At 34.8% G+C, this 26417-nt stretch overlaps 1 protein-coding gene across 1 annotated transcript in view; it reads right to left on the bottom strand.

The window, feature by feature from the left end:
• The window catches only part of r (carbamoyl-phosphate synthetase 2, aspartate transcarbamylase, and dihydroorotase rudimentary), a 353839-nt gene that overhangs the window by 101864 nt on the left and 225558 nt on the right, over positions 1-26417 (bottom strand). Inside the window, exons 26-30 of the mRNA XM_090372656.1 lie at positions 25816-25983; positions 21772-21954; positions 17611-17715; positions 12330-12575; positions 7115-7363 (exon numbers count right to left, since the gene is read on the bottom strand). Coding sequence (XP_090228782.1) covers positions 7115-7363; positions 12330-12575; positions 17611-17715; positions 21772-21954; positions 25816-25983 — 951 coding nt within the window. The remainder of the gene's footprint in view (positions 1-7114; positions 7364-12329; positions 12576-17610; positions 17716-21771; positions 21955-25815; positions 25984-26417) is intronic.

The raw sequence follows: 26417 nt of genomic DNA, 5'->3' as shown, positions 1-26417 counted from the left end.
CTTCTAGTGAAGCAGTACTTGTCCTACTACAGCCACATCCAAAATGTATCAATAGATAAAGATACATTTTTGTAAACAGTTTGACTAAAGGCTATAATATAAAAATCAAAAATTCAAAATATGGTAGGATGGATGTTCAGAACTTGTTTGACATCTAACTGAGCAAGCTCATAAATCATAATAAATTTGATGTTCAGTAAAATTCCTTCACAGGAATGAATTCTCTTTAATATTGCAATCAATAAGAACAAAAGTGTTGATATTTATCCCAATTTGGTTAATGTTTTCATACATGATGAAATAATTTTTCCAGATTTCAGTCAATCCATTGTCACAGTTGCTGCATAATTTCAGTTAAACATTCTGCACCCAATTTTACATAGTGCAGCCAGTCTATCTGCAGCATCAAACTTACCTATGATGCATGTCTTTACTCGATTTAAATGTCAGAATTATTCCCAGAAAAAATTCTTCACTTTCCACTCCAGATACAGATTTCTCCCCTTGAAACATCCCAAGATCATTCCATTCTAGCCACATCCTTACATTACATACCTAATTAATATCCAACTAATATCCACCACTTTTGTGTAATATATTTTGAAACTCTTCACCTTTGATTTCATCTAAATAAAAAGAACAAAATTTTTGGCCTTTTCCACACACTTAACAATGAACTCTACCTTCATTTCTCATTATAACCAAGTTCAACTTGTAAATACAGTTCACAAAAGAACTGGATGCAGGGAATAACTTTGATATTATATATTTGGATCTTAGAAAGGCTTTTGATACTGTTGCACATGGAAGACTGCTGCACAAATTGGAGCAGTGTGGCATTGGAGGCAAATTGCTGCTATGGATAAGGGGATGGTTGAGTGGCAGAAGACAGAGTGGAAATCAATGGACACTGCTCAACGTGGACTAATGTTATTAGTGGAGTTCCTCAGGGTTCAGTGTTGGGTCCGTTGTTGTTTTCGGTGTTTATGAATGATACTGATGATGGGATATCAAGTTTAATGTCCAAATTTGCAGATGATACAAAGGTTGGCAGGGTTGTTAAGGACACCACTGACGCTATGCTGCTGCAACAGGATCTGGAAAGGTTGAACAGATGGGCTGAGAGGTGGCAAATGAAGTTTAACATTGACAAATGTAAAGTACTACATATGGGAAACAGTAACCCCAGAGCAATGTATCAACTCTGCGGTACTACACTGACAGTGGTGGAGAATGAAAAGGACCTGGGGGTAATTGTGCAGGCAGATATGAAGTTCTCTGAGCAGTGCAGACGAGCTGCAAGAGTAGCTCATGGTGTCTTGTCAATGATATACAGGAAATTTTCTAGCAGGGATAAGGAGGTGATTATTCCCTTGTATAAGGCAATGGTTAGGCCACATCTTGAGTACTGTATACAGGTCTGGAAGCCTCATTTCAAGAAGGATGTAGAGCTGCTGGAATGGGTACAGAGAAGGGCAACAAGATTAGTGAATGGAACAAAGGGTTGCTCTTACGAAGAAAGGCTTAAGTTTTGCAAATTACAGAGTCTGGAGACTAGGCACCGGCGAGGTGATCTGATAGAGGTGTATAAGGCTTTGAATGGTTTGAGCATGCTCAATGCTGATGGGATTCTTCCTCTTGCTCAGAATAATCAGCTCAGAGGGCATAAATTCAAATTGAGGAAGGACGGATGTCGGATAGATGTGCGGAAATTTGCCTTTTGGCCAGTGGGTGGTTGGTTGGTGGAACCGACTTCCATCACTTGTTGTTGAAGTTGATAGCCTAAACAAATTTAAGGCTCAACTGGACAGGTATTTCGAGCGAACGGAGGGGTGAAATGGGAGTGGTCTGTTTTTTTTTTTTTTTTTTTGGCTGATGCTGAATAAGCTTGCTTTCTTGCATCATATGCCTCTACTAATGCTAACCTGGTTATAATGAGCATCAAGGGACCAACAAAAAAAGGGACGTGGTAAGTTTTTTCATTTTTTATTTATCGCCCGCCATATTTTTTACGTAGGTTGCTGAACATTTTTTGATACAGTAAGTCCCCAATTTACTCAATTACGGATTTACGTAAAATTTTTTTTGCTCAATTTTTTTTTAGGATTGTAAAATTTCAAACAAAAATAAATAAATAAAACAAGCAATCAACGAAGATCATGGCATGCAGAAATTGCACAAGTGAGATATGGAGTAACACACAAAAAATAGGAAAGAAGAGAAGGTTCTTACAATTAATTTATGGGGTTTTTTTTTTTTAATGACTGAAGATTTCAGTGAAGGGGACACATTTCACCATAATAACATAAAATCCCACACAATTCCAGCTATTGGTATTATCGCAAATGCAATAAGATCGAGTTTACTACCCATTTATAATTAGATGCAAGGACAGAAAAGCCCAGTAACCCGGAAGGTGCAACTTGTTTAAATGCAGCGACCTCCAGAAATGTGCTTTAGTAAAATGTGAGTTCGCGTGAGGTGATAATAGTGTTTTCCCCGGTTCCATGAAAGAACACAATATGAAGAAACAGAACAGAACAGAATAGCGAAGAAACAGAACTGTGACAAAACAGAACTATGACAAATCAGAACAGAGAAAAAATAAAACATTTATTATTGCTGTATCACTATATGCTGTATAGATTTTAAATCACTGCAGGTTGTCCATTCGGCGCAAAAACATCAATGTATAGTTCTACCACATTTAAATGAGCAAGTCTTTCACAGAACCCCCCGGCTCCTTATCGGTTTTCATCAAAACTTATCCAGATGTACGGAATTTCCCTCTTAACCCTGTGAAGTTCTTTTCAGAAAATTTCGTTTTGACCGTTATCATGCTGCGAACTAAGAGAATAAGTGAGAGCACCACTAGTAAATTTACCAACAAAAGGAAAGCCATCGATTTGGATCAGAAAATTAAACTAATAAGGATGTATGAAAATGGCCAAGCATTAACAAGTATTGCACGGAATTCAGATTTGTCAATAATAATATAGTAGCCATATGTTATTAGTCATTCCCAAGTTACATAACACTCGACGAAGTAAGAAGTCCTGGAACATATCCCTTACGTATGTCGGGGACTTTTGCATTTTTGTATTAACCAGGATTTGTTTTTTACCATCTATCCCGAAAAATCGAGAGTCTACTGTACATACATATTATTTGTATTTGTGCTTGTATAAACTACAATACACTTAATATTAAACAATTTATTTGTCTGTAATTTTAAACAATACACTTAATACTAAACACAATTTATTTCTCCATAATTAAAAACAATATTAATTAATAATAAACATGATTTCAATTAGTCTTTATTTATGAATCTTAAAATTGATGTTTGTTTTAAAGATTCCACTTTGATATCTCTCAAGTTTCCCCTTAAAACACTCAACGCATTTCAAAAAAATTGACTAATGTGTCTACTGCGCCTTGAGCTTGGGAGATTGTCGGCACTGATTTTGATTCACTTTCACTTGTCATCATCACAATCATCATCTTTATTGAGCATAGCATCTACAATGTCACTCTCTGTAGGAAGACCACTAGTTAACAAGTTGTCATCGACTCATACAAATTCATCGATGTTATTATTAAAACCTACGTTTTTATATAATGGCAAGTTGTTTTCTTCGTTTCCACCATCTTCATCTATAATTGAAATTTCATTTGAATTTAATTTTGATTTCTTGAAACAATTCGATATGGTTGTCGAAGTAACGTTGTTCCATGCATCATTCAATAATTTATAGCATCCAGTATCAATATAGACTTGGTAAGCTTCTGTTCTCTTTGACTGATTAGATGTAGAACTATAAATATTTGATAAAATCTTTTCAAACTCTTGATTACACCTATGTCCATTGGTTTAAAATTGATGTCACATCAGGAGGCAGAAACACTAGCTTAATGTTGGATAAATTTTGAAACTGAGGATATGCAGGACAGTTATAAATTAACAATAAAATATTTTTCTTCTTTTTCAATAGCTCCTTTATTCCAATCATTTATGTATTGCCAAAAAATATCTGAAGTCACCCAAGCTTTCTTGTTCGCAGTGTAACCCACAGGAAGTTTCCTTACATTTTTGAAACGCCAAGGTTTTAAAGATTTTCCGATAAAGTTTTTTTTTATCAGTTCCTGTCATATTTGCATACGAGAGCACCGTCAAGCGAGTCTGATTTTTTTTTTACCAACACATTTCTCCCCTTTGAATTTAAATGTATCGTCAGGTGTCAATTTATAAAAAAAGTCCTGTTTTGCCAGTGTTGTAGGTGTCTTTGCCATTGAAATCTTTCCCGATTTCTGCCCAAACATGGTCAATTCATTCATTTGCCACTATCAGATCTGCAGATTGAGATTCTCCACTTGCATAAATGATGTTATTCTGGTTTTTAAATCGATTCAGCCAGCAGTTGTTACATACAAAATCATTGCGTTCAAATTGCTTAGCAAATTTTTCTGCTTGAGCCTTCAAGATTGGACCGTCTATTGAAAATCTAGCACTTCTTTGTATAGTGAACCACTGAAGCAATGCCCAATTTTTTCCCCCCTTTTCTGGTTATGTTCTTTTCTGGTGCTGTTCTGTAAACATGTTTATTCTTCCACAATGCGCTACTGTTGAAGAGGACAAAGAAAACTTCTTACACACTTCAACATTTTTTGCACCACGTTCTAACTCATGAATAATTTCGACTTTTTCACAAATTGAAAGACACTTTCTTTTGTTAGTAGACATGTTTCCGAAGGAAGGGTTTGTTTCTAACTGATTTTACTTTAAAATGACAGTAAAGTGATCTGCATACAAAGTTCTTAGAAGTCCCGTTTCCAAAATTCTAAGAAGTTCCAAAATAAATTTATGGTTCAGTGAATACAAGACACTCTGTAAATAGGGTAATGCGACAAGTGGAACGCCAATGCACCATTGTAAAGCCCCCCATCTCAAAGGGCAATGTCATAAACCAGCCACTAATCCGATGAAAGTGGTCATAAAAGCTAAGTTGCCCTATTCCTTTTTGTCTATTCCAAGAATTGATTTTTTCGACTATCCAAAGAATTAAGAATGTTTGCATAGTTATCAAAATTTGTACAGTATACCCATGTAGTACGCGCATTATAACAGTGAGCGATTGTATGGGAATACATGTAAATTAAAATCATTATGGCTTTTTGCTGATTAGAGCCATGATCTCGTTATTTCCATTTTCGTGCTTGTTATAACCAAGTTCGACTGTGGTACTTTTATGTTATATTTTTTAATATTGTTCACTCTTTTCTCCTCTTGTTAGAATTGACAACACACACGCACTAATAAGATAAATACTCTTCCACAGTTTCCTTTGAACATAAATATTTACAAGTCAGTATGATTCCCTGATTTGCAAGTTGTATGAGGGCTGTGGTATTTCGGCAGTAAGGCAGTTAATACTGCTATTGTGGCTTTATAAAATTCCAACAGAAGGGATAATCAGAGGCATATCCAATAATAAAAAATGTCTTGATGTCATTTGTATTCAATTTTTCAATTTGTATAGTTTTACTTATTTCACAAAATGATTCTGAAACCATTCTGGAAGAATTTCCAAAATGTATTTTTAAATTATTGTTTAGGAAAAATCAACATTCTGCATAAATAAAATATACAGTAAACCCCCGCTATTCACGGGGGTTACATTCCTGAGAAATGCCGCGAATACTGAGTTATGGCTCCCATAGTAATAAAGGGTTCCGTTCCAAAGTATGAAATATATAAGAAAAACTAGTCTAAAATTTTGTCTATGTATGTATTATATGTACCTTCATAATATGACATCGAAATGAAAATAAGAAACTATTTAATATTAAATGTAATATTTATTAGAAATTTCAAACAAATCTTTCAAACCAGCGCCTTTCCTAGCTAAAAAACTTATCCCGCCAGTGCTATCACCAGTTTCGCTAAAGTGTTGATAAAGGAGTTTTGCCTTTTCACGAATGATAAGTGAACTTAACGGAATTTTATTTTGAGTTCGGTCTTCTATCCACAGATTTAAAGCCTTTTCCATTTTTTCTAATTTAACATCACGAGTTACAGAGCAAATTTTTGAAGCAATTAGCGCGTTTTCACGGACACTACGTCGGATTTTTTCTTCCGATTTCTTGATTGATCGTATCGTTGACTCATTGATTTTATAATGTTTTGCCACTGAGGAGACACTTTCACCATTAGAAATTTTATCTAATAACTCAATTTTATTCGCTAATGTCATCACCTTCTTTGATCTTTTCACATTTCCCTTGTTATTCGTAGCCATATTTTTGTACGGGTTAGAAAGAACTTGTCCACAATAAAGTCACTTTCTTCCATTAACACACTCGAAAAAGTCTGTTTTACATCGCAAAACGGTAGATTTATCACTTTCGTATCATATAAATTGATAAATTTATTCAATTTATAAGCATATAAATTAAAAGCAAATGACGAAACCTTCCATGACAAGAGCATAACACATTGAATAAGGATTAACGAGAAACATCCACGCCCGCGATTTTGTGACCCCTCTCCCCCCACCCACCGAGCGCTGTTTTGACCGGTGAAGATAATTTTAGCAACGCCCATGTTTTTTTTTATGGCGGAAAATGTTCACGGCGCTTTAAAATTCACATTTTTTTAGGTTTCATTTTATATTAAATCAGCGACCGCGAATACAGATACCATGAATAGCGGGGGTTTACTGTATACTTAAAAAAAAAAAAAAAAAAAAAAAAAAAAGCCAGTTCAAATTAGTGGTTTTACTGTTTGGCTGAAGAATACAATGTTCATTTGTCAAAAACTGCCATTAAAACAAAAACAAAATCATTATACTATTATGGAGCCCTTTTTGCACTTGCAGTATTAATCACAAGAAGCAAAGTACTTATTATTATTATTATTAGCCATAAGGTGCAAGGAAGCCTGAGGCTTATGCTGCACTAACCAAAAAGGGAAAAAAAAAAAAATCCCATGTTACCTTGAGAGAGAGAGAGAGAGTCAGAAGGGAATCACCAAGAAAGCAAGAAAGAAGAATGATGATATCCAGATGTGTTTGTAATCGAACAAAAAAAAAAAAAAGTGACTATTAAAACTTACCTGTTGAGCACGAGATAAACTCTCCTTATCAACAACTGGAGGACTGGTATTTGGCATTGCACAGACAAGAGTAATACCTCCAGCTAAAGCAGCAGCAGTTCCTGATGCAAAGTCTTCTTTATGAGTTGCACCTGGCTCTCTCAGGTGAACATGTACATCAATTAAACCAGGTAAACGAACTATCTGACGAGAAGTGAAACAGTCAATATGCGTTTTCATGACTGGAGATACACCTACTTTTCTCAAAGCCTAGATCAGGACAAAATAAGTCATTCATTATATGTATTCTGTGTGTGTGTGTGTGTGTGTGTGTGTGTGTGTGTGTGTGTGTGTGTGTGTGTGTGTGTGTGCACACTTCACACCTTTTTGTAATTGCAATAATTATGATTTTATTAAAAAAATTAAGATATTTTTTATTATCTTGCTATAATATACACAAATATATTCCATTATAATATAATTTCAATAGTTATTCATAATATTCATAAATTCGTCATGAAAACAGCTCAGCTGAAATTTCATGCAAATCACAGAAAAATGTCATTTATCATAATTTTAAAGCAGACCATACAAAACAAAAAGGTATAACTATTCTTCATGGGATACTTTAGAATGATCTGAACCTATATTCAGGAGGGAAATATCTCCACTGGAAGTCACAATAAATGCTCAGGTAATTCCATTAATGCACTATAAGAATTTATTCCTAAAATAAAATTTTCTGGATAACTATTTTAAGGGAACAAAAATGGCAAATGAGTTTATTTTCATATCCTCTTACAGCTATCCAGTGACAAGACGTTTACTTCTTGTTCATTATAACTATTTATGGCAGCCAATAAAATAACAAGCACCAGAGTAATGCATTTTTTGTGGCAGCTACAGATTTGAACAATCAACAGGTACAACTGACCATAAAAAAAAAAAAGTAAAGTGCAGCCATTATCAACCCACTGCAGGATGGAAGCCTCCTCAACTTTTCATGCTGAGGGAAATGGACATAATGTGCCACACTGGTCCAGTGCGGGTTGGCAGATCGACCGTATGCAGCAGTCAGGGGCTTGAACCTTGTCTACTCAAAGAGCGTGTGCTACTGCACTCCCGCTCCTGCCCACTCGGCTGCGGAGGCTGTTTACAACTGACCATATATGCTATCAAACCAGCTACCTTTAGTATCAGGGTTCCGGGTGAAATGGACATGGACATGTTACTGAGATACACAGTCTATTGTTGGAAGAGCAGCAATTTCCCAGTTCCATAAAGCCCAATGATCCACAGTGTCAGAATTAGAAACATCCGATGGAGAAACACCACAGAGTAAAAAAGAATAGAACAGAAAGTGAAATTACCATGTAACTATTTTTGTTATTTACAAGATAATCCAAGATATCAATTGATATGAAAAGAACCAAATTTGATTGCTTACCAGATTAACAAATGTTTAAGCATATTTTCATAAACCAAACAGAGAAAAACATACAAAATGAATGGAACTTTTCCTAAATATAACACACACGAGTGGAAATAAAGTTATAACTAAAACAATACAGTAAACTCCTGTTATAGCACTTTCAAAAGGGGTAGTTCCTAAAGAACATTATAAGTGAGATCCCCCCCAAACCTGACAGACTTGATCACAGAACCAGAAGAAAAGAGTGCTAAAAGTAAGAGTGTTATAATGGGAGTTTACTGTATGTATATTGTATTTATATTTAAGTAAAATGGGCATTATACTGCCTAATAACCATGGGATACCCAAACACTGTTACTGATAAGATACATTCATGAATGTTTTGGTTGTTCCCCAATGGTCATATTAGTCTTCACCACCCTAAGTAGTTCCAAATGCAATACAAAATTAAAAGAAGAAATTTTTGTGGGATCATAAATTAGAGAACTAATAACTACTAATACCCATGAAGGACTTCATAAAAACCATTAGACTCTGATGAAGTCCTGTCTGGAAATGGGAAAATTGCATGGGAAGCATTTAAAAGCAAATTTTAATAACTTCTAATAATGTGAATTAAAAATCTGTACACTATATGAGATTAGAGAGCTGCTGGAAACCAAAGGGTAATGTAATGCAATTAAAAATGGATTTTTTTGCATACACATTTAGACTTTCAGAAAATTTTTGAAATTTCAGCAAATATAAGAAATCTCAGCAACAAACAACAATCTGCAGTATTTTAAAAACATAACCAAGAAGGTAGAAAACAGCAATCTATTAGATTGCTATTAGTTATCAATGAAGGACACATGCAAATATTGACTGCTAGTACAAAATCACTGATAAAATTTTTAAAAATAGTAATATGTTGATGTATCGGAAATGTACTGAAGTAATTTTTGAAATCGGCATTAAAAATCAAAAAGAATAATCATCTAATTTTATACAAGGGAAAAAAAAGTTAAATTTGCTGTTCACTGTACTTTAAAGGCTAACTGATAATATAATTTAAGATATTGGCTAATGTAAGCAAACTTTTCATTTTCCTTAATAATCACAGTAAGCTGAAACTGAGAAACAAATATAAAAGGAAGAATTTAATGTTAAGTATATTCACTTTTTGTAAGTTCCAGTTTTAATAAAAAAAAAATTAACTCCATCTACCACCTTTCCATGAAGAGGGAACTGTACTTCATAATTAAAAAAGTTACAGCTGTGCAACAATAGTACAACAGGAAATTTAATATGAGACAAATGCAGCCCCATTGTCCATTTCAACCTTTCTTTGCAAAAGATCTGAGCAGATTAATTGGTTCTCTTGGATAAAGACAAACTATGCTTGTTTGTTATCTGGTTTTTAGGAGCATTAGCAACTAAGGCCATATTGCTCCGGGGATATGCAGTGGTCATTCTCTGACCTTTCCGCATCCTCCGTATTTGGTGGGCACGGGGACAAACTATGCAAGGGAAGGAAAGAAGGAAAAAATTCCCCACTATAGTCATCTCGACCAACCAAAAAATAATGGCAGAATGCTCCACTTAATGCCACTGTCAACTGTATAACTCTTTGCCTTAATATGTAGAAGCATGTATTGTAAACTATGAGGGTTTACTAGATACAGGAGGGGTCCATGCACTCTTTTTTGAGAGAAAAAATTCTCCAACTGAGAACAGAATCTGTCACATCCTTCTGGGCATTGCAATTTCACATCCTAGAGTAGAGAATTATCAATGAATTGTACAGTTCTTGGAATATTTTCAAAGAAGAAGAAAAAAAGCTCAAACTTAATCCAACTTGCCAGGGAAGTCGTGAGGATTATGCCTGTTTGCTGACTGGGCCACGATTTGATTTGTATTTTTCTTCCAAGGGAGATTCTCCCCCACTTCACTAATTTAATACCACAATTTCCTGCAAAAATTTTATTCATTTAATGCCTTCTCCTTCTGTTCAAAAGCTATTTTGAATGCTTGCAATACATGGATAGTCCCAAAAAATGGATTAAGTTAGGCATATTCCAGTTTATACATCACCACACTAAAAAATTAACAGAACATATAAAAAACATAGTATAACTCATGCAGCTTGCTATGACACGAGACAAAATTTGGTACGGTGGCATACCACAGAATAACAATGAAATGAGGAGACAGCAAGAAACTTTGGACAGGTATAAGGGACATTTATATGGGTTGCATAAGAATTACCAAACAAAGGTCACATTCAAGATGCTAAAAAATATGGTCACATGACATTAGTGCAGCACATGATTTCTTCCAAAGGCTAAACAGGCCTGACAGCAGTGAACCATTCTTGATATAAGAGCACCTTTAAGATTCTGTGGCAACAAATCTCATTCTTCCACCAGTGATGGCCTTAGATCACCAAGTGATCAAGAAATTGCCTGTTAGCGTGCAATGCAACGACCAAAGGCATCCAACACGTTTGAGCAGATTTAAATATAATGATCATGCTGGCCATGGCAGTCGTTGAATATCTTCAATTTCAAGATATTCCTCCACCAGTTCAGCTCCAATTGTGGTGGTGTTGTCGTGCATGAAAAGAAAATCTGGGGCAACCTCACCCCTAAAAAGTCACACATAGGGTTCAAGGATCTGTTCTTGGTACCTTTGCACAGTTACAGTACCCTCTATCAAAAACATGGAGAGGTGTGGCTATTGATCATTATTTTGCCCCACACAAGAACACCACCTCCACTGTAAGTGTCCCCTTTTCTGATGTTGGAGGGATGGTACCACATTCCTTGCTGTGTCTAGATGAAATAGCATCTAGATTGTAGAATAACATCTGTTTGTAGGCTAAAACAGGACTCCAAGTCACATGGTCATGGCAACAGTTTTGATGAGCTCTGCAGTAATTTGGGGTTAATGGGATACAAACCACTGGCTTCCTCACGTAGAGTCCATTTAAATTGTTCCAGTCCACTTAGAAATGCTTTCACCTATGGCTGCAGCAACCTCAAGAGACAGTTGATAACAGGACATTGTAGGGCTCTGTCTTGCTGTTAGTGCCAGATAGTGGTCTTTTCTGGTTGATGTGGCCCTTGGGTGACCTTAGCCAGCTCTTCTTGTAATGGTTCCTGTCTCCTGAAATTGCTTCCGTAGTGCGAAGGTGACACTGTGTGACACATTAAGACAATATGCCACCCCCATCTGGCCTGTTTGAAGTCATCCAATGGCTCGCCATCTCGAAGAATTATCTAACCCAGTGGTCTCAAACTGGCGGGCCGCATCCGGCCCCTGAAGCAATTTTGCACAGCCTGCGAATACATTTCAATTATGTATTTGTTGTAAATACGGTGCTTATATTCACTCTTATTTTGTTAAAAACAAATTCCGGCCCGTCAGCTGCTTTCAGATTGTGCATTCAGCCCGCATGCAATTTGAGTTTGAGACCACTGATCTAAATGATGATGACTTGCCATCCTGAGTAGCGGAGATGTGGCTATTCCACTGAGCAAGCCAAAAAAACAGGAGTGAAGTGATATGGTCACAACCAGCATTTTTATAGGCAAGAATAATTTGCATAATGTGCAGCTCTGTAAGGTGGTAGATTGATTTCTGTTGGATACTTGGAATTTGCATGTCAGGATGCCTATTATATCAAATATTTGCCTTCAGTGACACTGTTCACATTAAAATATTCATGAAAAACATTTTGTCGAGTAGTGTAGTTAGTCTCAATGAAAACATCTGGCCTCAAAACTCATTTTTATAAGCTGAAACACTGGTAAGAAGACTTACCTCAACTAAGAGCTTTGCACATTTAACATCTGTCATCAAAGGAATGGCATAATCCACAGCCATCCTTCTAGTCTGGTAACCATGTGTAAGAAAGGATGAAACTCGACATGCTCCACTGCTATGCATCGGAAGATTTATAACCAAATCAAACTGCTTCTGAGCTAAATAATCAGCAATATGACGAAGCTGTCCTTTAGTTGTACTTTGTTGACCCACATCTCCAAATGGCCACTCTACAGACTCAATCTGGTAAAAAATATAAATACAGAAAAGTTTCAAAAAAGGATAACAAATGAAAAGTAATACTAGATAAAAATTACTTAAATGGCACAGAAGTTAATTTAATTATAAATTAAATTCACTTTTGTGCCATTAAATAAATTTTACTTTAATTATAAAAATTTATGACTTTCAGGTGAATGAACTAAGACTCATTGAACTTTCTATGTCTGTTTTTCCTATTTTGCTTACTTTTTAAAGAAAGAATAACTTAATATTAATAATCAGTTTTTCCATAAAAAATATCCAAGATTTTTGCAATTGCTGAAAGAGGTTGGTATACTGCAACAAACAGCACTTCAATAATGTAACTGCTCCGTGAATGATACATTATACCTTATCTTATTATAATTTGTTAGGCCTAAAATGCACATGACTGATTCTAATTCAACACAACTATAAGAATGCTAAAAGAAAATAACAATACAGTATACATCCAGTGACAAATTTTAATGACCAAAAATGGAGCTTTCAGGGTAAACGGACCCTTTCTTCAGCATTATAACAGACAGATTCTAATGTTGTGCATGCTCTGGCGCATACATGGATGTGTGCGAGTTTGCTGCCAGGATTTGTCGAGCTTCAGGACAGTTGATTCCCAGATAGAGTGTAGTCTCGTGCCCTTGCAGCGATTCAAGGTTCTTGAATTGTATGATATGTTTAATGATTCTAGCCAAAAGTGCCGGAAGTACCGGGATTGGTCGATCACTTCGTAATCGTGTTTAGGGTTAAGGTCATGGTGGGTCAACCAGAAATGTTCCGTGATTGCAGAGTGGTCAGTGTCACCAAGGCGAATTGATCTGTCATGCTCTTCAAGGCAGTCTTGAAGGCATTTCGAGCTCTCCCCTATATAGCAACTGCCACAATCTTTGAAAGTTATGCGATATACTACTCCGCTATACAAAAGAGGGGCAAATGGAGTTTTCACATTATAAATCAGAGAACAAAAGCTCCTAATAGGTAGCTGTACGCATTTTATGCGGTATTCCCAGAGGATTTTCTAAATCTGGTCTGACATGCCCGGATAGTAGGAAACATCTCTATGGAGGAATTAGAGGAACATATTCCTCAGCCTGCCTGTACCTATTACAATGTGGTGCAGATACATCGATGACATCTTCACTGTCATCCCATGTGGTTCAGAGACAGCACTGCTAGAGTACCTCAATTCTCTATCGCTATCCATCCAGTTCACTTTAGAACTAGAAGTAAACGGGTCTCTTCCATTTTTAGATGTTCTAGTAAAGCGAGGGGCCCATGCCTGGAAACCTCGGTATACTGTAAACCAATGTGGTGCAAGCAGTTTACTAGCTACAGATTGGGCCACGCCCCTTGTCATCTAAACAGCACTGCCTGTTCTCGGAGCCATTCTAACTCAGAGGAAGTTAAGGGCACCGAGATTTCCAGAGTAGAAACTGACCTGGTCAATTGTGATTACCCAACCCATATATTAGACAATTGCTTGCTACAAGTGCAAGAGCTTATGACCCATCCGAGGCCATCGCCCCCACATGACAATGTGCATACAGCCTATATTCCCTACTATCCGGGCATGTCAGACCAGATTTCAAAAATCTTCCAGGAATAATGCATAAAATGCATACAACTACCTGGTAGGAGCTTATGTTCTATGATTTCTAATGTGAAAACTCCGGCTACCCCTCTTTTGCCTAGCGGAGTAGTATACCGCATAACTTGCAACGGTTGTGGCAGTTGCTATATAGGGAAGAGCTCAAGATGCCTTCAAGACCACCTTGCAGAGCATGACAGATCGATTCACCTTGGTGACACTGACCACTCTGCAATCGCGGAACATTTCTGGTCGACCCACCATGACCTTAACCCTAAACATGATTACGAAGTGATCGACCAATCCCGGCACATCCGCCACCACCTTTGGCTAGAATCATTAAACATATCATGCAATTCAAGAACCTTGAATCACTGTAAAGGCACAAGACTACACCCTATCTTGGAATCAACTGTCTTGAAGCTCAACAAACGCTGGCAGCAAACCCGCACACGTCTGTGTACCAACAACAAATGCACAACTCTTTCATCTGTTAAATTTTTATCTCTAACGTCCATATTCTGTTAGAATCTGTATACATTATAATGCTGAAGAAAGGGTCCATTTACACTGAAAGCTTCATTTTTAGTCATTAAAATTTGTCACAGAATGTATACTGTATTATTATTTTCTTTTAGTCATGGAATCCACTACCACAGGCATTTTTCATTTATAAGAATGCTATTAGTGAAAGCATAATACTACTTAAATCTTCTCATGAAAAAAAAAAAAAAAAAAAAAGAAGTTATTTCACTATGAATCTTCCTAGTCACAAGTAATAATTTCTTGTCATTATAACAGCTGCTTGTATTGCACAAACAACAGAGGAAATCTATATGCAATTGGTTAACATACAATTAAAAATTCAGGTTTTACAGATTCCACCAAAGAGGAGTAGAAGAATAGAGGTTTAAATTCTGTACTTAGAAGGTAAAAAAATATTTGAATGCTTCAAATAAACAAAATGTTTGCACTACAAAATGCACATGCACAGTAAGCAAGAATAAAAATCTTAAGTGTAATGTCACTATATCTGTTCTTTTGAATGCAGGGGAAGACGGAATTCATGCAGTTAAGAAAGACTGCTGTGAAATGTTAGCCAATTTTACAGCTTGGTTGTCTACATTTATTTTTACAACTGACCTGCAACTTAGTACCTGGTAGTGTGCAACTTAGAAGGCAAATTCTTGCTTCACTGACTTCACTGACTTTGAATTGTGTAAAAACACATCTGAATTAACTGAAAATATTTCTTTTGAATTTAGACTGTCTGCATCTTACAAGATGAGATTTTACACCTTGAAAAATAATAAAGACAAAAGTTATAAAAATAAGAGTAAAATTTATAGAACAGTGTATTTAATTATTTGGGAACACAGAATCTCAGAAAGTCTTAGTTAACAGTAAAGGGAACCTAATGTGTAACTTATGCTAAGACAGAAAACTTGTCAATTCTAACTTTCCAGACTATGTTATTTCTTGATAATTTCTTATTGAAAATTTTACTTGTTTGCTAAACTTGAAAATGGATAGAAAATACAGTGCCACATTCTGGGGATGATGCAAACCCAATACTAGAAGTAATCCTAATGTGACATCTCAGAAATGTTTTCTAAATTCTAATTCTTTAGATTTCAATGGGAGAAAATCCTAACTACCATAGATGACAGAAGCAATTGTGTTAATAAAAGATGGAATTTGTTGGATTCTAGGTGGTAGATGACTTTCATCAACCGGTGAAATACCACCAGTTTGCTTATTGGAGGCTTGAAGTGGTGAAACCCATGTTTAGTCTCTAGAGCAAAGTTTCCGGCATCCCCCCTCCCCATACTTCTCCTTCAACCCATGCACGGTACTAAGTACTATAGGTTTTGATACCTTTCGTGTTTTCATAAAAAAAAAAAAAAAAAAAAAAAAAATGTCATGGAGGATGCCTTAAAGGTTTGGGGAACTACTTATGAGTGGAGAGGCAAGTTGTGAAAATTACACAGAACAGTGGGCATCAAGACACAGAAATAGGTGCAAAACCACCATTACTCACTGACCAGATGGAAAATGTTAAGAGTGTATAAGAAGGATGTATAAGTTAAAATTGCAAAAGGGGAGGTGGGGGAGACAGCTTGTCTATTTAGTAATGCCAGAAGTACTGCAAATGAATTAAATGAATTTGAAAATTTGTTCAGGTCAGCTAAAGCTGATAGGTAGGGCTGACTGAGGCATGGTACCATCAGGAGTTTTTGTACATTGCACAGCTGTGCCTTCTCAACTTGTTCATAGGTTTCACATTTAAACAGCTTTTCTCAATATTTCTTTAAATTAAGTCTCCTAGCCATCCCAAAAAGTCTATAAACAAATGTGGATTTGTTACTAAATGAGGCAAGGATATATTTTATATTACCAGTAAAATAAATTCAAGATTACAATTTTAGTAACTGAATGTGAAAAATAATAAAATGTGTTACATTTAAAATAAGTGTGAAATGGCATGGCACAATATAGAGACTGTAAGAAGTAAATAGGAACGATGTACATGGCAGAGAGAGATCAAATGGCCTTGAAGCAACACATCCAACATAGTATATATAATCCAGAAAATGCCTGCTTAGTACTATATTTGAATATTCACAATAAACAAACAAGCTAATATAGAATATAAGAGACAGTACCCTGTACTGTTTTTCTCCATTCTATCTGAGGAATGCTTTGTTCTCTCTGTTGATAGAAATAAGGTCTTACCCGTTAGTAGATTTAAATTTACTGATTTTGTTTTTAATTTGAATAGCACTGAGAAAGAAGTGAATCCAATATTCAATTTTAAAAACTAAGACCCTGCTATAGCAGCCAATTTTGAGATTTACTGATCTCTTGTTGGATGACAATTAAAAATATTGAATATTAAATAATGTAGAGTCTAAACAAATAGCCAAGGAGTGTGCAGATGAAAAACTTCTGATTAAATATGTAATGATGAAATAGTGCATTTTAATCTCTACTACTGCATAGAGAACAAGCCATTATATGAAATTAGTATAAGTGGGAGGTTTTATTTCAACATTCACTTTGAAATAATGATAAGAGACTACGCTGTTGTTTTTCTGCCATTTTTTCTAGGGACAAGTCATTCTTGAAGTCACAGAGGTGGCTCAGTTTATAACTGAACAGCAGAATCACCTAGTAAATGAGCCTTATCAGCTCATTTACTGGTTTTAGATTTAAACAATCTTTTTCAATCTTTCTTTAAACTGAGTCATCCCAAGAATCTATTTATAAATGCTTATGGATTTGTTACTAAACGAGGCAAGCTAACATTTTCATATTACTTGTAAAATAAACCCAATATTGCAATTTTAATAACTGAATGATAAATAATATCAAAATGCATAAAATATTCTTATAAGGTCTCTTAATAAGATAAGAAAAATAAATTCTTACATGAATACCCTGTTCGTTATAAAAGTCTGCAGTACCTATACTGGCATACAGTTTATAGCGCATCTTCTGCAATGTTCGAACACTTTGTAACATTTCCATTTTATGCTAGAAACAGAAATATATTTCCATTAAATAAGATGTTCAAAAAGCATAAACACATTCAAATTAATACTTAAAATGAATTTAAATAATTATCACATACATAAATTATTCAATAAAAACCATGAATAAAGAATAAAATTAATACAACCAGTATTACAGATTCGTTAAAAGAGGACTAAATAAATATTAGTCTACTGGTGCTGGGAGTGATTTTGAATTTAAAAGGAATAATATGGCATTGGTATAGATGAATGCTGAAGTAAAAAGTATTTTGCTCAACTATAAAAAAATTCCTTCATAATTAATCATACTATAAACCTTCTGGGTTTCTCTGTATTAAACAAATAGTTCAATAAAAAATATTTCAAACTTTTTATCATAAAAGGAAAAAAAAGTTGGAAATATTTTCTATTGATTGATTACTTGGGAATATGTCTTGTTGGTAGTCATAAAAAAAAAAAGAAAAGAAAAGAACTCTTCCTATATACAAGGACTGTTCAATAAAGAATGATCATAATTTTTCATGAACAACCATAATGCTTGCTATTTCTAGTTGAGCTGCAGAATTTAAGACCAAACCAAACTGCATCACATAGCAACTTGTGTAGTTGATTCATGTGCATGGTGTGACTGTGGCAGTTGGTCAAGTTTAAGCCTGTTCAGTTTAACCTAAGTAACAATGGATGACAGGAACAGTATGCTACTATCAATAGCACAGCTTGTAGATGGTTCAGAATGTTTAAAGATGGATGTGATTCAATTACAAAAATTGGTGATCCTGGAGCTCCAACCACTGCTGTCACCATAGAAACCAAAAATACTGCTTCTGTAATCATGAGAGCAGGTCGTCATATAACATTAACGCAAGTGGCAGAAATATTGAGAATATCAGTAGGAAGCATGCATGGTATTCTCCATTATCATTTGCATATGACACGTGTTTGTACACGCTGGGTTCCAGGACTACTCACACTTGAGTAACAGCAAGTTTGAATGGAGGTTTGTCAGGAGCTGCAACAGATGGTTACTGAAGATGAGGTTCTGCACAAGGTGATAACAGTGCATGAGACATGGCTTCATCAATTTGACCCAGAGAGTAAGCAACAAAGTTGTTTGAATGTCTACATCATCACCTACACACACACACAAAAAAAAAAAAAAAAGTTGTGGCTTCCACAGAAAAGGTTATGATTATCTCTTTTTTTTGACATTCAAGGATTGGTTTCCTAGCATGTTGTGCCACATCACACAACCGTTATTGGCCCTTCTACAAAACTACACTGCATACTTTGCGGAACTGCATCATTATAAACAACCACAACTGTATGCTGGTGCATGGATGCTACATCATGACAACGTGAGACCTCACATTGGTCATATTCTCATCGAGTATAGCCAGCATTAATGTCAAATGTGTTACTCATTCACCCTATAGCCCTGACCTTGCACCCTGTGAATTTTTTATTTCCAAAGTTAAAGATGGGCTGCAAGGAAAACATTTCCAGTTGTCAGAAGTTGTAAAGACATTTGGGGCAATTTTCAAATGCATGTCAAAAATTGTCTTTGAAGAATGGTAGAAACACTGGAGTAAGTGCATTTCATCAAACTGGGGATAACTTTGAAAAGGACCATCAAAATATGGATGATTAATAAAGGTATGTTGTGAAAAAAAAAAAGAAAGAAAAGAAATTATGATCGTTCTTTATTGAACAGCCCTCATATACAAGCTAAGATTATTAAGTCCTCTGAGATGTTGGAGTATAAGTTGGAGTATATTGCAGTAGAATGCATGTCATAGTTTAAGAAATAAGCTCTGCTATACTTTCAAGGATGTAATTTCTTTAAAAGCAGCACACCTTAAGGTAACTTGTAGATATACAAAGTTCATTCTATTATGGGTACTAAGAGCACAACGCTTATTTTCTGGCAGTCAAAAGCTTGCTGGTTGTCAGACGTACAGAACAAGGTAGTTCTTTGTGTACTGAACTTGTTTATAAGTTGATACAGTTTCTATTATATTAACTACTTGTAGTAAAACTGTGCTTATTTTAGATCAAAGGTCTGTGCTAATGTGGTTAAAAGTGTTAGGATATTTACATTTAAGTTGAAAATGGAAAGTAATAACACTATTTAGTACAATTCATTGTCAAAATAATTTCATTTTGAGGAGTATTAATAAATAATACAAATTAGGAAATCTTCATTTAAAACCGTTTTATACAAGGTTATTAGGAGGTGGAGGCTGATAGCATTTGATACTTTCCTTTATTAAAAGACCCTTATATGTACACACATATAGGCAAAAATTTGTGCCTAAAAGTTATCATTAAAGTTTTGATAAAATTAATGCACTGAAAATTAATTACTCTGCTGAATATATTCTCGAGGTGTATGTACGTAGATACTACAATTTTTTGCCCTTTTCCTCAAGATAACGGCTACTTCAACTCACTGAAGTTTGGCATTTCAGTCTTTAGTTACTACCCCAAAACCACCCAGATGTATTCAAACAGAATAACCTGCCCTTACCAATCCGAGGAATGCAATGGTTGTGGATAATGTCAGAGAATTATCCACAACCATTGCATTCCTGACTGAGTTATGATTGCAAGACGGCATGGAGTTTCTATGGAGAAAGGCTCTTGTTTATAAGTAAGGGTTCTTCTCCAAAAATGTTTCATTATGCAGGTAGAGTAGAATTGTTCAGGATGTCATAGTAGTTATCAGCATTCAGTTCAAGCATAATAGCCAACAGGCTTAGGCAAAACTATGATACAGGCACAGACAGTTACACTACCACCACTAAACTTTGTTGTGGGCATTGTGCAATCTACATTAAACTATTTCTTCAATATACATCACATCCACATATATCCATCAAAGGTGCGGACTGCATAATGAAATTCATCACTCCGCATCATCCTATGCCATTGCTGCAATGTCTACTTGCTTACACTTTTTTTTTTTTTTTTTTTTTTTGCTACAATGAATATTTGCTGGAGTTGTGAGGTAATCATTTTGACTTATGAGCAACTGTACAACTAAGATGACATCCTAAGGTGTATCTTTATAGTTTTAACTCCCTGTTCACTGGCATGTCTCACTTGTGAACTCAGAAAGGGTCATAGTGTTATGTCCTATTATAAAAGATTTCATTTGTCAGCAGGTTCTAAGAGCCATTAATTTATACTGTTCCCCACTATAGGTGAATAATAGTATAACCATTTGTCTTCTGGTGCATTAAAGTATAGTATGACCCATTTGCAGTGCTCTAAGAGTCAATTAATACTGCTACCGAGCTTTAGATGAATGACAATATTACCATGGTCTTCCAGTGTAGGGTGGCATGGTATGGTATATAACATGGGTGATCCATTTGCTGTGATATTTGAGACCTAGACAAGCCAATGTGATATTCTACTATAACTTTTTGGAAGGTTTTAGATTTTTTTCCTATTCTGCTGCTAAATGCCTGCTCTCCTCCTGCGTATCCTCACAAACAAATACATCTCTCTACCTTTCATGATCATCTCTGAAATATCATCTGAATTTTATATATTCCAATAGGATGTGGTAATTTTTTTTTTATAAATTGATCTGCTGATATTGCAATAAAATAGCTATTAATTAGCTATTAATTGCACAAAACAAGATTTAGTCTCCTTTCAGAGGAGAACTGCACTACCTTATGATAATTTGGCTAATGAAATTCCTTTGCCTTTTTTCAGTTTTCACTATTTAAAACATCTTCAGCACTTGGTTGAATTTCTAGTGTTATGAAGACAATGCTTCAAAAAAAAAAAAATGCTTGCCTCTTGAACTCCCTCTGAAGTGAATTCAAAGATATAATTTACCAAATTTCTCACATGAGAAGTTAACAGCAAGTCACCTTCATTGTAAAATACCAGCGACACCCACAAAAATGAATAACACCAAGAGTAAATAAAATCTTACAAGAAATGAAAACATCAAGTTTGTTAAATGACCTTTAATTTGCTAAGAAAATCTGTGTCAAGAAATTAGTCATCACTGTCAGGCTACATTTGATACATATCTTACCTTATAGCTACCTATAGATAACAGTATAGATCGTTTGGGAATACAAAATCCAGTGCTCATTAATGCTTTCAAGTAGGCCTCATAACGATTTTCACCAAAGCAAGCAACTTCTCCTGTACTTGCCATTTCAACTCCTAACATAACATCTGCTCCTGCTAACCTTGCAAAGGAAAATTGTGGCACCTAAAAAAAAGGATAAAAAACTTGACAGTAAAATATTTATGAAGATAATACCATTTGAAATATATTTAAAATTAAAGCTAGAAGATTTATTTCTTCAAATGAAAGATATTTCCATTCAATATATATAAAAAAAAAATATCTTCTGATTTAGATGAACATCGTTTATATTACATTTCCAAATCGTCAAACTCAATTGACTGTCTTTCTTGCTCAACGTTTCAAAAAGTACTATATATCTACTGTATTTGACATGCAGCACTTTTAAGTTTTTCAATAATAATGTTGTTATTTGGTTTTTAGGAGCATTAGCAACTAAGGCCATATTGCTCCGGGATATGCGGTGGTCATTCCCTGACCTTTCCGCATCCTCCGTATTTGGTGGTGACGGGCTCGAACCCCGGTCTAATCAAGAAGCGTATGCTACGCACTGCTGCTCTTTCCCACCTGGCTACAGAGGTGCCTTCAATAATAATAGTTTATATATTAAAATTAGACAGTAAAGAACACTTGAAAAGCATAAAGGCTTTAAAATTTATGACAGCAAAGCCAATTTCCTGAGTAAATTCTGACTCCTGTAATAATTAATGAAGTAATCTTGAATCCTGTGTTCATTTTAAGAAAGTGGCATGTTAACTTTTTTTTTGAAAAAAATAAAAAAATAAAAAATACCATGATGCATTTTCTCCCCTCCTCAAATAAGATGTGTATTCCAGTTTTTTTTTAAAGAAAAATTAAGTGTTTAGTTAGCAATATCTTCCTTTTAGAAAAATAAAAAATACTTCTTTACTGTTCTAAAAATAACAATGAAGTAGCAATTTTTGGCCATCAGCAGTGATGTATACAAATAGCATTATTAAACCTACTGCATTTTACTGCCAGAAGTTCCTATGATAATTTAAATAAGTATGAAATTTAAGTAGCAACATTTTAATGCATACAAGTATTTAATCCATATTTCCAATCTGTGACAAGATGTACAAGTGTTAGCACATTAAATGACCAATTTGCAACAATGACCAATCATGACCAATTTGCAACATTAAATCTTTCTCCTTATATCAAACTGAAAAAAAACTATCTTTTTTTACAATTTTACCTGTGGTACAATCATTGATTTTTTTAAAAATTACTTTTATATGGGCTTTCATTTTTTATTAACAGTAAAAGGATGCAATTACACTAACTTTTAAGTTTTGTAGACTTTCAATGAGTTTGTTACATTTTTATTTTATTCCTTTTTTAAAGCCATATTTATCTATTTTGTATGTTAGTAATTTATGAAAACCCCTCTAGCTTGGTTGTACCAGGGTATTGCCCTTATTTTTTTGAACAGCAATAAATGATTTTATATGTGTTTGATCCATATTTCCTCATACACAAAATGGTTATAGTAGCAATATAGGAATTGGAACATGAGTATATGTTGCTATTTCCATTAGTTATATGTAGTGGATTACTTCCAATGGTATATACCAGGGGTGGCCAACGAGTCGATAGTGTCCTACCAGTCGATCACAGATTTAATTTCAGTCGATCACAATGAATTTTAAATATACAGTCATCCTCAATTTGTGCACCTTGTGCAATGAAATTTTTGAGATGGTAGATCGCACCACATTTTGAAGGGAAAAAAGTAGATCGCATCACAAATTAAGTTGGTCACTCCTGGTATATGCAGTACAAATAATCAGCCTTATTCAGTCTTATCCAAATATAATGGAGTATAATATACCAAATAATTTTAAATAAAAGATTTCCATAAAATTTGGTTTCAATATATCAGACTTGAAGCAGTGCAGACCGGCCTAGGGCAGCTGACAGGGGTTTTGTCAATGATATACAAGAATTTTCAAAAATAAGGAACTGATAATCCCATTGTTTAAGGCAATGATTAGGTTACATATTGTGGACTGTATACAAGTCTGGAAGCCTCATTGTAGGCAGGATGCTGATCTATTAGAAAAGGGTGCAGTGAAAGGGCAACAAAGATTAGTGAGTGGGGGAAAAAAAAAAAAAGGGGTACTCTTAGCAAGAAAGAGTTCAGTTCTGAAAATTGCAGCATCTGGAGACCAGACATCTGCAAGTAGACCTGACTGAGGTGTTTAAGGCTTCAATTGGATTGAGTACACTAAATGTTGATCTTGATATCATCCTTCCTCTTGCCAAGGCAACACAAAACACAAGGCGGCATAAATTTAAATTGAGAAAGGATGACTGCAGAACAGATGTGTGGAAATGTCCCTTCACCCAATGGGTACTTGATCTCTTGAAAAAATTCAATCTAGTGTTATGGAAACAGGTAGTTTAAATAAATTCAAGGAAGAACTAGACAAACTATAAGTGATGTGGGAAGGGGTTTTTTTTTTTTTTTTTTTTTTTGTGAAGGCATATAAAGCTGCTTTCTTGCATCATTTGCCACTACTAATATTAAATACAAAATTAACTATTTAAACTGGCACAGCTTTTTAAGTTGAAGTTATCTGCCTGTTGCATTAGCAGACTTATAGTGTAATCTAAAAGAGTGTTCTAACAATCACCATAGCATTTTTCTATATAATACATCAACTGGAGTTTATATATCTTTACCATGTCACTTTCACGAAATTAGTTTTGGGTTAAAACTATTGAAGCATCTGTATACATATCAAAGATCAAGAAGCTGAGATATTCCATTCAGAGTGCAGCAGCAGTCACATAATGACATGCCTTTAAATAAATTATATTTAAGTACTCAAGATGTGGCCTAACCATTGCCTCATAAAATAGTTAGGCCACATCTTGAGTACTGCATACAGGTCTAGAGGCCTCACCTTAGGAAGGATCTAGACCTGCTGAAACAGGTGCAGAGAAGGGCAATGAGATTGGTAAGGGGAACAAAAAGGGTGGTTTTACCAAAAAAGGCTTCACTTCTGCAAACTGTAGCATCTGGAGACTACATACATATCTATGAGGAGATTTGACTGGGGTGTTTAAGGCTTTGAATAGATTGAGTAAGCTAAATTTTGATGGCATCCTTCCTCCTGTTCAGACAACATACAAGAGGGCACAAATTTAAAACTGAGGAAGGATGGTTTAGGATAGATGTGTTGAAATTTCCCTTCAGCCAGGGAGTACCTGATCATTGTGACAAGCTTCCATCTGGTGTGGAAGCAGACAGTTTGAACCAATTCAAGGAAGAAATTGGAGATGGACATGCAAAGTGGGAAGTTTTTTTTGTTTTTTTTTGCTGATGCTTTATAAGCTTGCTTTCTTGTATTCATCTGCCACTACTAAACATTATTCTTGGTTATTCTGCTAGAGTACCAGTTTGCAGAAATCAAATCAAACAGCTAAGATCTAGTTTTTGGTTAATTTTGTCAAGAAATACAATTTTAGTGTCTTATACCCCCCCCCCCAATTCAGGGAATAAAGAATTTTCTTGCCTAATAATTAAAATTTAGACTGCTTCATTTTTAACAAAGCCAACCAGAATGGTTTTGTGACATAGAATGTTCCACTTAACATGAACTACAAATAACATGAATTTCACCTTAACTTTTCCTATCAATTATTGTGCGCTAAGATCAATTAATTCAGTACATCTTAGTAGGAATCTTTTATTTGCTTTTGAGCCATTTAAAAATGAATTACATTAGTGATTTGCAAGGCAACAGTTTACTGTTAGCTGATTAAAAAAAAAAAAAGTAATAATAAACTATTTCATTGGGTTTTGACTGGGAAATAAAAGGAATTAAATATTAGTTTCTCAAAAAGAGAGATTATTCCCAATTACAAAAATAAAGGGTCACCCATATAATTTAAAATGTGTACATTAATTTAAAATAAAAATATTATATATTTTATTTAAGAGAATAAACTCACCTTTACACCTACTCTCCCACATCCAAATATAATATCCTGTGGCTCTCTCTTTTCTTTCATAATCACTCTAGTAGCAAATGCAACAAAGTCACAATTTAGAGTTTTTGACACAAAGGGGAATGACCTTGAAACTCTTAAGTTGCATTCTATAACTTTTAACTGATTATCCTACAAACACAACAGAAAAATTTACTTTTATAGTTGAAAAATCTTAAGACAATAAAACATATACAACACAAGAGAATCTCAAATTTACAAGTGTGCAGTATATTTTAAAATATTCTGTTGCTGCTATGTACAATGAGTTATGCTAATTCGCTGTAATTAAGAGTAGTAATGTAGAAGTCTGTATAAGTTAAAAGTTTTTTAAAATGCAATTTTTTAAAAATTAAACTGATAAGTGAAGTCATTACAGATAACCATATTTAGCCAAACAAAGTTTTTTTTCCATATTTCATTAATCATAAAAAGAAAGAGAGGGGGGGCCATTCACATAACTTAAAATACTGGTATATTACCAAACTGGAACAGAAAGCTTTTTCTAAGAAAATTCTTGAGATATACTGAAAAGAATAGCTTCCACCTGGAATTCTTTAGTGTCT

The sequence above is a fragment of the Mastigoproctus giganteus genome, chromosome 4 (assembly GCF_048544385.1).
Source record: "Mastigoproctus giganteus isolate SK-2022 chromosome 4, ASM4854438v1, whole genome shotgun sequence".
NCBI classification, from domain to species: domain Eukaryota; kingdom Metazoa; phylum Arthropoda; class Arachnida; order Uropygi; family Thelyphonidae; genus Mastigoproctus; species Mastigoproctus giganteus.
This window is presented reverse-complemented; position numbering and strand designations above follow the sequence as displayed.